The 12710-nt window shown below is 35.0% G+C and overlaps 1 protein-coding gene across 6 annotated transcripts in view; it reads right to left on the bottom strand.

The window, feature by feature from the left end:
• Positions 1-12710, bottom strand: part of DACH1 (dachshund family transcription factor 1) — a 367060-nt gene that overhangs the window by 96115 nt on the left and 258235 nt on the right. For 3 of the 6 annotated variants that reach the window (XM_052786003.1, XM_052786001.1, XM_052786004.1), the window contains 2 exons: positions 9917-10052; positions 7498-7635 (listed from right to left, as the gene is read on the bottom strand). In XM_052786003.1, the coding sequence (XP_052641963.1) occupies positions 7498-7635; positions 9917-10052 (274 nt within the window). The remainder of the gene's footprint in view (positions 1-7497; positions 7636-9916; positions 10053-12710) is intronic. The other 3 variants (XM_052786002.1, XM_052786006.1, XM_052786005.1) reach the window with 1 other exon arrangement.

The raw sequence follows: 12710 nt of genomic DNA, 5'->3' as shown, positions 1-12710 counted from the left end.
AATGTATACTGTTAGCTCACAAGAAACATTAGAGATATGACTGATCTCTAAAACCAAAACTAAAGTAGTTTATACCAGAACTGGGTGAAGGAGAAGCAGGCATTAAGGCAGACTTTTTCCTGACTCAGTCCACTGGGATCCTAACCAACCTTTTCAAACTCAAAGACAGACCTGTTTAGAGGCATAAAATCTATTACTTTTTTTTTTTTTTTTTGCAAAGTAACTTCCTAAATAGCATAAAGAAAAAATTGATGCAAAGCACCCAGATATTAGATGCATCATCAAAGTGGAGAAGCTTTTTCAACAAAAGAAAGTTGAAAGGTAGGAACAAATCAAAACTGCTTCTGGTTGAACTATGACAGTACTGGTCCATCTCAGAGGAAAAACCCAAATCCTCTGCACTGAGGGAAAGAAGTATCTCCGAGAATTCATTGTGACCATACATTACATAGAATGATAGCAGAATCTGTAATAACCATGTTATTTCTCAGAACAAAAATCTGAAAAAGATTATGTGGAGATAGTGTAACAAAAAAGGAAGTTGCACAAAGTTGGGTTTTTTTTAAAGAGAAAAAAAATGTTAATGATTGTATACAAATTACCCATACTATTTGCAAGGAAATACCATCTATGTCTAGGTAGCAATTCTCAGTTAAGGCTTTTCAAAACTGATTCTTTTGGTATTTTGCATTTGAACAACTTAGATAAAACTAATTGCACAGCAGGTTATTAGCACTTTTGAAATAGTTCCTTCAAGTAGTCTCAAGTGGAAGACATTCTTAAAATTTTGCTGTAAGCTTTCTTTTCTGTAACAGTAACCATAAGAATAAACTGGTACAAATAAAGCCTAGGATATAAATGTTTTCCTCCACTAAAGCCAGGGCATTCACTTATGTGTGTTTTCAGGAAGAGTATGTATGACTTTATATTCCCTTTAAATTTACAGGACAGCTGTGTGCTTCTTAATACCTTCAGAATTCAATTCTAGAGCAGCTAGACGCATCATGTATTTTTTTCTTCTCCTGCAAATGCATTTTTTTAACTAGCATAATGGAAAACTAAAAATAACTACTTTAGAGAAACAGAACCTTTTTTGTCTGGTCATCCTCATGGTGCTACGGGACATATCCCCTCTTAGTGGGAACAGCCATAACTTCATTAACTTCATTCCCTATAACATATATTTCCTAGCAGCAAACGCAAAGGGAACTAATGATTTAAAAACTGCAATGTGGTAGCATGATAAAAAAAGTCCTTTCTAACATCTTATCAATTACCATTACATCTTCAGTTTAACAATTCATTAAAAAAATGAAAATGAGCACACAAACGATTTCAAAGGGGTTTTTAGCTCCCCTCCCCTCTATATGTAATGAAGACCATCAAAGACTAAAAAGACCATTCTAAGGTCTATTACATGAAGGACACATAATGACCATTGAAAAGAAAGATGTAAAAAAAGAAAGAAAAGAAAAAAGCACCTTTTGGGAACTGTTTGGGGCACAAGGCACAGAGATATTGTACATGCAGAGTTGTTTCAATAGATTGAGAATACATCAGATTTTTTGTGCACATCTAACTCATTTAAGCCTATTCAGAAAGTCAGTTACATCCAAGATGGCTTTGAGTCACTGTAAATATACTCTAGCCAGTACGCATATGCCCAATTGGGCTGCAATGAGTCCAGATCGCCTGGGATGTTTTGGAACTGATGCGCACATATCCATCAAGTGAAAACTGTACAGCAAATTTCTCATAAACTGTGTCAAAACGACTACTACTCTAGCAGAATAAAGGTCCCTAGTAGCAAACAAATCTGCAGAAGTGCCTTGTTGGAGGATGGCTTAGTGAGAGTCTCTAGAAATACTCTTATCTAATATTTTGCTAAAAAAAAACTTTCAGAAGTTTGTACTACCTTTGCACTCCTTCCTGCATACACATACTATTCATATCCTGTTCAATAATATAAAAGGCTTCTGTGCTTTCTATGCAACAAAAACAGTTGTTTTCTGGCTTCTTAATAAATAACAACCCATTAAGAAAAAACTTGCAATTTCATTTTTCACCTTTGCAGTCCGTTAACTGTAATAGCTTTTAATGTACTTCAAGCATTCTTGAGCCTCTTGGGCTGAGTGAAAAGACACATCAACAACCAGAGTGTCGAAAGGTTATTTTGGTGATACTGGCTTTCTTGAACCTTTCATTTAGTGGATCTTTATATTATCTCTCATTGGTTACAAATTTGACTACTATCTGTTTAGGGTTTGAGAATTATTTAAAGCCTAAATCAAGATCACTTTCACAATGTGCTAGTTGATGTATAAATACATAGCCTGAACTCAGTATCTTAAGGAATTACAAACTAATATATTAAGATTTAATATGTAATATTTAAGAAGTGAAGTGAGAATGTAGGCTTGAAATGTGTTAACTGTACATATATTTGCATATAGATACCCATCAAGGTCTGTTTACATTCTTCTTGTTACATGAAAATGCAGTATTCACCAAAATAAACATATTGTATAAGTATCTCTTTGTGTATGTATGTATACAAAAATGAAAACGAACAGATAAAGTATGTTTACACAAGCAGTTGGACAGCAGAACTGTGAATGAAAATTCCTCTGTACGGTAACTGGTAACAACTCTCATTAAAAAAGGGCTTTCTTGGAGAACTAACTAAAATCGTAACACAGACCAGAAACCGAATTTAAGCAAAGTTCCAGATCATTTGTTTGCTGACTTTGCTAGAGGACAGCTCAGGTAGAAGAGAATCTTTGCTGATGCTAAAACTTCCTTTGAGCCTTTCATATTTATAAAAACATACTCATATGTGTTTCTATATTTATTAAGGTAAATAAGCATGTTTGATATATATCTACACTATGTATATATTAGAAAAGAATTTACTGCTGATAATGAAGAATTAATATCTAACTATATAGGATGATATATTTATCATTAGTTCCCTTTTTGATGCATGACTGCTTACAGGAAAATACAATTCTAATTATAACTTTGGAATATTTAAATTATTTTCCATTTTGCACTAAGGATATTTTGGAACTTTAATATTCTATTTTATAAGATATTAGCCAGAGGTCTAAGATTGCTCACATCTCTACAGGGGGACATAAAATAAAAACAGAGAGAAAGACTGGGACTTTTTAATATGTGGGTTTGATAAAGTCATACCTTAATTGCTGCTATCATAGTAGTCAAGAAGCAGTTATTGTTGATTATCTGAAAATTACTTAAGAAATTTCTATTAATTTCATAGTTTAAAAGCTTTTCTGAAAGAAATAGTTTCGCTTCTTTTGTGAACATGGTGAATATTTTATATTTTGTTATAGAAAACAGCATGCATATTTTCAACAAGGGAGCGTCCTTCCTGTAGCACCTCAAATAACATATTCAATTTAAAATGTAAGCATGACATTCAGGCTTCATTTGCTGTTGGTGTCAATCTAAAAAAATATAAATTGATGCAGACAGAAAATTCTAATCTGATGCCCTAGGGCCAGATCCAATAAAACACTTAAGCATCTAAATTTGGTGTTAAAGCAACAGACTTTTAGGTTTTTGTCCCCCAGAATGGAATCTTGGGCTGAAGTGATCTGGGTCTTACATTCCTATATAGTGTATAGGGTAGGTATTGCTAGGCAGGTACCAGTTAGGGGGTGTTATGAGCAGCCACTGTCTCCAATATCCCTTAGCATTACCCAAACCAGATACTGCAAATTGGCATCTAATGAAGTTAACAAGTAGAAGTATAGTCTGTCTAAAGTCAACAGAAAATCATACGCAGCTATCTGGAGCTAGTAAATAGAGAAACTCTGGCAATAGGACTGAGCTATGAATTCCACCTTGCAGACCCCATATGACCAGAGGCTGGGTCATAAGAGCAAAGAGACAATGGTAAACTATACTTCCCTCTTTTACACAAAGCACAGTGATTAAGGATACCACCCAGGAAATGTGTCACAAGTTTAATTCTCTCTTCTGCCTACAAGGAATTAGGATCCACATCTCCAAGGGGTGTGTGTTAACTTTCAAGCCATTGATTATTTTGAACATATTTTTTTAAACACTTCAGATCAATGAGCAAGAAGAGGATCAGGATTCAGCAGTCTAGTCCTAGTTCTCCACTAGTTCCTCCTTCCTATGCTATTTCCAGATTTAACAGACAATATCACTGAAGATCTGAATGAGTATTCAGCCCCATAAAAAACATCAAAAATATACTTCTCGCAACTTCAGACTGGGAGATCTGCAGGAGCTCAGATAACAGCTGAGCAGGACAAGTGATAAAATAAACCTCACCAAAACTGAGGGACTATCAGGAGCAAATTCTTTGAGTCATAGAAACTTTACTTTACCTGAAAAGACTCAGAGCCTTAATTTTAACATAAAAACTGAATGGATCTTTTCTAATATGACTCCTATACTTCATGTAAGTCCTTCTTGTGAAATCTGGCCTAATAAAACCAAACGTGCATCATCAAAGAGTCCATAATTACAGGTTACAAAATTAGATACTTGGTTTTGATGATGGCTGTCAAGCACTTGAACTAACACCATGTACTTCAATTTACCTTGCTCTTCCCAGGATCATTTGCAGTTCTACAGCCCGCTTTCAGTAAAATTGAAAAACCTGCTATCCTCTAAAAAGGAAAAAATCCTGGAAATCTAGGGTAATTGACTTCTGTGGTCATACAGATAATGACATCTTAAGTTATGTATGAACTGTGGGGCAGAAATGCTCTGCAGTGTCTCCTGCAGTCCTCCCTCGTCCAGACTAGGAACCTGGCTGGACCACAACATAACCCTTAGCAAATCTAAGTTTTCTTCTCATGGAACCCAGGGAGTGGGTGGAACTTCAGATGTGTACATTGGGTCTTGCCCCAACATGTAGCTAGGATGTGGCCAAGTTGCACATCTGGAGTCAGCAGCTGGAAGATGTTCCCAACACCTATGGTGTACACATGGTCTTAGAGAACAGAAACTCTTCCTGTTTTCCTGCAACAAATATTGACCCAGAGCCTGATGCAAACTTTCCAGGTTTAATAGGCAGTGAATGAGATCCACAGAACCTAATTTGATTCTTGGTGGGATAATGACAACCTGACTCCAATGGAAGGTGAGGTCATTCAAGGCTGCCCACACCAGAACCTGAGAACAGATTTTGAAGACAGTCTAAAGGCAAACATAAAAAAACCCAAACAAAACTGCACAAGAGATTTACTGGTAGCTTAAACCACCCCAGTAAAATAAACTCATTTTTGCCACTAATAGTAATTCTAGCTGAATTTTGAATAGAAATGCATATGATCTCCAAAAGGCTGAATACCCTCAAGCTGTTATTGAGTTTGCAAGTGCCAATGAACTGTTTCTAAATATATTACACTATGTTGTGTGGACTGGGTAAATTAGCTCCTTTGTTTTATGTTTATAACAGATAAATGTTATTTTATCTCCGGTATCCAACTCATAGATCAGGTCAGACAAATGATTCACCCCTCTGACATATGCTAAGTCTTTTCAAAATCTGGTATGTTGATCAGTTGCCTCTGTTATAACTTTGTTCCCCCTTAAAATTCTCCGTTGACTGTAAATAAATTTTCCCCTGTCTCAGATAATAATGTTTAAATGCTTCATGATACGTATTCAGAACTTCTGTTTTCCTCTCTTCTTCTTTTGAATCAGATGATGAAGGTGATGGGGTTTCAACAATAGGAGTACCACCACCTACATATGTTTATCTGCATTTTTAAATATGGTTGCATTCTGACTGATTTGCAGTGGTAAGCAACAGCTTGGAAATCTGATTGCAAGCTCACAATGACAAAAGTAGACAATTACTATCTCCACAAACATCTATAAGTTAAATCACTTGGTTTAATACAGATTAGATTAAAGTTACAAGACTGGTATGAGAGACATGATAAATGTAGTCATGACAGAAAACAATTTTTAATTTAGTATACCCTATCAATCTAGATAGCCCATGAATATTTACCATTAATTCAGTAGGCTGGAAAAGAGGGGGGAAAGAAGAACAAAAAATAGAAGGTTTGACCTAAACAAGGACTGAGGAAAAAAGAGAATTCTCAGCAGTTTTACTGAGAACAGATCTTGCAAAAAAGTGAATTGGCAACAGACTGGAAAATACATTTGGGGCACCAAAATGTACGATTATAAACAAAGCCTTTAAAAAAACCTGAATGACATGCAAAAGTAGTAGCATTTCTTAATATGTACTTCTCTTTGCAGGATTTACCAGTCTGATTACACTTAAATGAGTTACTTCAAAGGCTGAAATAAAATCATTTATGGAAATTCAAAACAAACCTATTTGATCACATCATACTTCACAGCAGGGATACAATTTGCAGGGGCTGAGTGAGGGCATAGTATAAGCTAAAACAGGTTGTGTGTGCAATGAACCAAACTAAATGGTTTATATAAAAGAAATGTTGTTTCCATTAATTTTTCTGGTAATCCTATTAAAAATACCACCTGTCCAGAAGAGAATTGTCCAGATTTTAATTCTTTTTCATATCTCAGTGTTCAAACAGAAGACAGAGAAGGTATCATCTTACAGCTATTAAAATATGGCACAAAATGTCTTATTCTGAACTCTTTATTACTGCAGCAGGTTCTCCAGCTCTGTTTCAATGTTTGGCTATTATACCTTTTACTTTTTCTCTTACTGTGCTCAGAGAACTGATTTTTCTGATAAGCCCAAAGAATATGTTTTCAAAGGATATGTCATATTTTTAACCTCTCTTTAACCAAAATGTTTCTAGTCTATAATACTTAAAATTCACATATATTAAGTAAATATAACATGGAATGCACCTTTTAAAATTCCACCACCACTCCTCTAAAATCCCCTGTAACAACCCTGAACAGGAACTTAACTTTGAATACCAACAGAGATGAAATGGTGTCATAATCAGCATAAGTGTATGTGGACTATTCACCTAGATCAAACACTTTGGTCATATACTCAATTAAATTTAAATCCCATTATATAATGTGTACCAGCCTCATTTTATGCAATTCCCTAATTTAATGGCTTGGTATTAGCCTTTTTCTTTTTTGCACACATGGACTAATTTTCACGGTGCTCAGTCCCTTTGGGAAGTAGGTCATTAAAGTCAACTGGATGGAGACAGAAACTTAATACCTAAACAGTGTTGTAGAAGGGTCAGAGACGCAATAGTAATGTAAAACTGTTTTTCACTCATCCTTCTTTGTAATATTTATGAAATTCTTCCCTCATATAAATATTGCTCATTAATCTCAAGGACTACAAAGTAGAAGAATCAAGAAAGCTATCATCCTGTTATAATTTAATTTGTGAAACAAAAAAATAAAAACAAAAAAAATCCCAATTAAAAAAATAAAAATCACAATTATAATACTATTTAGCTGTTGAGACAATACTTGTTTTACACTGAAACAGTAGAATCATAATATTCATATTACCTTTCTCAATGTGTATTCTTTTTGTCTCATGGCCCACATCATGACCAGCCAGATCACCCTCCTTAGGTCCAGGCAGGACATTAGGTGACAAACCCATCAGCATTTGGTTCATAGATAGCCCGTTCTGATGGACAGCTGCTAGACACAAGCGCAGGCAGAAAGAAAATCAAATGTCATATTAACAATACACTTTTGTACTTATTTTATATAGTTTTCCTCTTAATTATACAAGAATTCTAACAATCACAAAGTTACTTAATTAGTGCTATCAGTATCCACACAGCGGGAGAGTTTCTTCCTGTTACTTCTGGTTTAAAACAATTCATTTTACAAAGAAGAGTTCAGTAGCTCTGGACAAAGTTGGATATTTGCAAACATTTTCTTGTTTATTTAACAAGAACTGAAATGCAAAATGAAGCAAACCAGAAAATCATAGAAGGTTCCATGTGAGATACTTATGGATGTTTTCTTTTTAGTTAGATGTACAAAACCTCTTGTATATTAGCATTCCCAATATGCAGTCCCTAACTTCCTTAAATAAAGCACTGTGGCCTTCCAGGTGATAAACACTTTTTCAAAATACACTGTACAACAGTAGAATTACTTATTTGCTCATCAGATAGCTTGAAAAGCTCTTTCCAACAGTTCTCAAACAGAGCTTCACGGGTCTCAAACACACCTCAGAAACCCATATAAGGTAGTTTATATCCCTATGCTTTTATCCTGAAAAACTGTATTTGCAAGAGGCTTATGCCATTTTCGGTATAGCATTTTTTCATATGTATCCCAGTCACCTTACTCTTGCTGGCACCACAAAAGCAGAAGTACTTAAGAATCGGGTGTAATGTTAACAAATCAGATGATAGGAGAGAAAAGAGTTATTTTATAAATAAGAAGTTACAGAAGTGATCCAGTATTTAAGAAACGCTGTTTATGCTCACATTGGAAGAAACAATGTGCAAAGGTCCCACTCCTCTCTGCTGCTACGTAAGCAGAGTAAGCTGAATAGTACAATTTCTTAAAAAAAAAGTCATTCCTTAGCAAAACCAGTATCTCTCAATTTAATTTAATTTACTTTTTTTATTTAAAGAACAATGGAAAAGGTCTTCACCAGTTGTAAAAAAATATACTATTGGATCAAAACCCTAAAAATCCAGGGTTGTGAGTTTTTTTTCTAGAACTTTACTTATGAACTCTGTGGCGGGTTGACCCTGGCTGGACACCAGGTGCCCACCAAAGCTGCTCTATCACTTCCCTCCTCAGCTGGACAGGGGAGACAAAATATAACAAAGGGCTTGTGGGTCGAGCCTGGGGAAATAGATCGTCACAGCATATGGGATGCCAGTTTAATCTGCACTCTGAATCTTCCAAGTGATAAGAAAATGGAATTTTCAGCTTGTCATGGTCAGGCCTCATTTCTTTTCTTTGGTAAGGCATTTTTCATCACATAGTAATGAAATATCTTTCATCTGAACTTCAATGAAGAGTCAGCTTCCTGAGTCTGCAGAGAGCCTGAAAAGAAGCCATCTAAAAGACACATGTGCTGCATCTAATCAACACGACTATGTATTTCATATAACTATTTCATGGCCTTCTATCTGCCTGCCAAATGCTCCAGTTTCACCTACTGACAAACCCCACTGTGGAAAGATGCCTTAAAAGCACAAAACCTGCAACAGAGCAATAATAAAAGGAATGGACAAGTGTAATATGAATTTAAGTAAATACCCATAACATAATATGTGTTTAAAACTTTAATTTCCAGACTGTTGCACTGGAATATCATAGAGTTCAGGGTCTTCACCATGTAATTTACATTCTGTACACGGAGCCTTGATAAAAACGGTATCACTCTGAAACACCATGGTTTAATTTCGCTCCACCCCTTGTGAGCTATTAGGTGATAATACTCTCTGTATAATATTTCTCACCATTACGAATTTTTACATTTAAAAAATTTTACAGTATGCACATTTTTTAATTGATTTAACCTAATTCTTCTCTTTATCAAGCAATTCTACCCATGTAAAATGTTGCTTATGAAGTCAGACTCAATTTAGAAATCAAACCAGAGTAACCAGATTAAATAAAACTCAGTTTCTTTAAAAAATGTTTACACTATATGTTCAGTTCTAAAACTAATCTAGCAAATTGCTTTCTGGCTGCAATTCTGTATTTCATAGCTCATATCTTTATGTTTAATATGACATGATGGCAGTTTCTATCAGTACCCGTTAATGTAGCATCAGATATTATGATACTGTAAACTGGGGAACATAATGTTGGGAGATAGTTATTGCAGCTGAACTTCCGAACATGATACATATGAGATCTATTTAAGACGAGGGCATTTTGATTAGAAAAACCAGCTGCACCTAATCAAATTTAAAGTGGTGACAAGGAGAAGAATGTGACCTACGGATTCTGTCTGAAGAGCTCTCGGTCCGTGCAGGAGAGCTGGACACACTGCTGCTTCGATGAGAGGATGGATGGCTGCCAGGTCTTCGGCCCTCTTCAAGAGAAGGAGCAGGAGAAGGGCTGTCTGGAACACGTTCCTAGACCCCAGGAAAAAATAATTGCAAAAAAAGGCAATGTTAAACTAAACCTCTGTTTCCAAACATCACTTCCCTAAACTGTGTCTCCCTCCTAAATTACAACCTATTCTTTCCTCTAGTGAGGTGTCCAGGATTTGCAGAGTATTCTCAAAAGGAAACTTGGCAATTTTAGGACACTAGACCTTATGTTTTAGTATGCAATGTGAGTGCTGCTCATCCTGTCAGGCTTTTAAACTGCCTTCTGGACTACTTATAAAAATCAGGTTTTTGTTTTGCTTTTGAGTTTGTTTTTTTCCGCACTTTTATCAGCATGCTGTTGAATTGGAAATACACATTTTGGCTCATAGACTTTAGCCTTACGGGATGAGGAGCGATGTACTTTCGTAAATAAATAAAGACCAGACACTGCTGTTTTAGCTTATGCTGAATGTTACTCCACATTTTTAATTTCAAAAGGGCTTCTTGAGCAATGAGATCTTATGGAACTGCTATGGATCATAAAGAAAATATAATCTCCCTACTGAACCAATACAGTAACATGGCCGATGAAAGTCCAAATGTCTGTTTATACAGTAGAGCACAAACCTGGAATGAACCACACTTTTTGTAAGTGTGGCCATATCACTGGCTATATCACTACTTCAAAATGGGGACAAATGCCCATTTATGTTTTTCTATCCAGGTGAAAGCCTGGCATGGTAGCCAGGAGGAGCTATGATGCACTTCAAGATGTTCCTTGATTTTGAAAATTAGAGCATGAGAACTGTGATGGTTCGAACTGTACTTCTGCTATGTGAGAACTGTCAGTATGTAGCAGATAGATATATCTGATATTTACACAGAACTATGAGAGAAACAATAAACCAAGGGAGCTGAGTGCAGAATAGTCCTTTCTAGAAAATTCCCTATTTTTCCCTGCAGTTTCCTTTTTATTGCTAATAGCTCCCAAGACTCTATGTCATTGCTAAAATATGTGTGAGTTAGGTTGGTTTGGTCAAATAGTGATAAAAATAAATAGTTCCTAGAAGGGAAATCTATTGGAAGGACTGAAAATATTAAAGCAGGGGTTTTTTGGTTGTTGGGGTTGTTTTCCTTTTGATAATTGAAATCCTGACTCCTAATGAAAAAAAACAACCAACCCAAAGAAAAAACAAACAAAAACCAACTGTATACATTCAATTCACTAAAAGCTTTCAGTAATGAAACAATATAATTAGTACATGTTTAATAACACATATGAAAACTTGCTGCTGCAAATGCCTAAAAGTTTTTCTGAAAAGAGCATCACGTTCCTCACACAGGAAATTGCTTTTGCAGCAGTCATTATTTTTCATGCACAGTAGCTAGATGAATACTTATTTCTCTGAAGGCATTCCTATGAAACTTAGCAATATGACCATCTATAGTAATCAATAGATTTGTTCCAGGTAAGCTTCATAATATTTGCCAAACTTGAGATTCTGATTGCAAAGGGATTCAATGGGCCTGTTGATGGAGTGGGAGAAGACCTTTCAGAGCAATGTTTCAAGACATTTAAGTGGATTCCACTTTAATTGTCTCGGGTTTTTAAGTCAAAAACATTGATGAGGACAGTTTAACTGCATCATAGCTCTAGGCTTATTATGACTTTGATTGTGTTTATATGTCCATGAACTGGGTGTTTAAGAGAAGGATTATAATGCAGATGTTTTCAGAATGTAGAAGATTTATTTCTTTAGATTTAGGAGGATTTAAGCATGCACAGCGTACAGATTTGGTATAAATTGGAACACGGTATATTTAATCATTCATTTAATATATAATTTCACTGTTTGGCATACAATGTATTGTTCTTAGAAGGGTTTCATTAAAATGAAATCCAGTGAGCACATAAGATTTGAATACAGAGCTGCAGAGTAAATTAATTTATTTAAACAGCTTAATTTGTTTATCCTATTTATTTATGTGTGCTTTTACAGCACGTATTATGAGATGGATAGAGCAAAAGGAATGCACAGGACAACAAAATATAATTACTGCACAAACAAAACAGATAATGAGTTTTAGTCACATATAATATGAGATAGCAGACAAACTCTATGAGAAAACTATATATACTGGCTTTATCAATTCATTTGTAAAATACCCTTTAACCCCAACAAAACATGGGATTGAACTATGTAGAAATGGAAAATAAATTAATTTAATACCTTAACTCATTTTTTATTTCCTTACTTCATAATTCCACAATCAATAATATAGTCTATAGCAATTTTTTGTCTTTATCAAAACTAGCTACAATAATAAAGGGAAATGCTACTAATAACAAATTGAAATACTCTGTAGTTCTAAAAAGTCATAGTGATAAACTAATGGTGCTGGAATATCAATATAAGCTGTCTTCCTTACTAGAGATTTTGTGTAGAAAAATGAATTTTGTCTGTGATAAAATATTAACTTTACATTTAGACTTCACTTTAAAATTTTTCAAAAAAGGAACTGTGCAAAAATGTGTTCAGTAAATAACTCAGATGATCAGAGCTATTTTGTAACTTCTGCAAAATGCCATTTTTGTACAAGTAGGTCTACATGACACAGCAAAGAAACGGAATTTACTGTGTTATAATCCTGGCAATAGAAATCACCTAGGATACTGTCCACCGTCCAGTATTTTTCCTA

Source organism: Harpia harpyja, chromosome 4, assembly GCF_026419915.1.
Source record: "Harpia harpyja isolate bHarHar1 chromosome 4, bHarHar1 primary haplotype, whole genome shotgun sequence".
Classification (NCBI taxonomy): Eukaryota; Metazoa; Chordata; class Aves; order Accipitriformes; family Accipitridae; genus Harpia; species Harpia harpyja.
The sequence above is the reverse complement of the archived record's forward strand: the minus strand, read 5'-3'. Positions and strand labels throughout refer to the sequence as shown.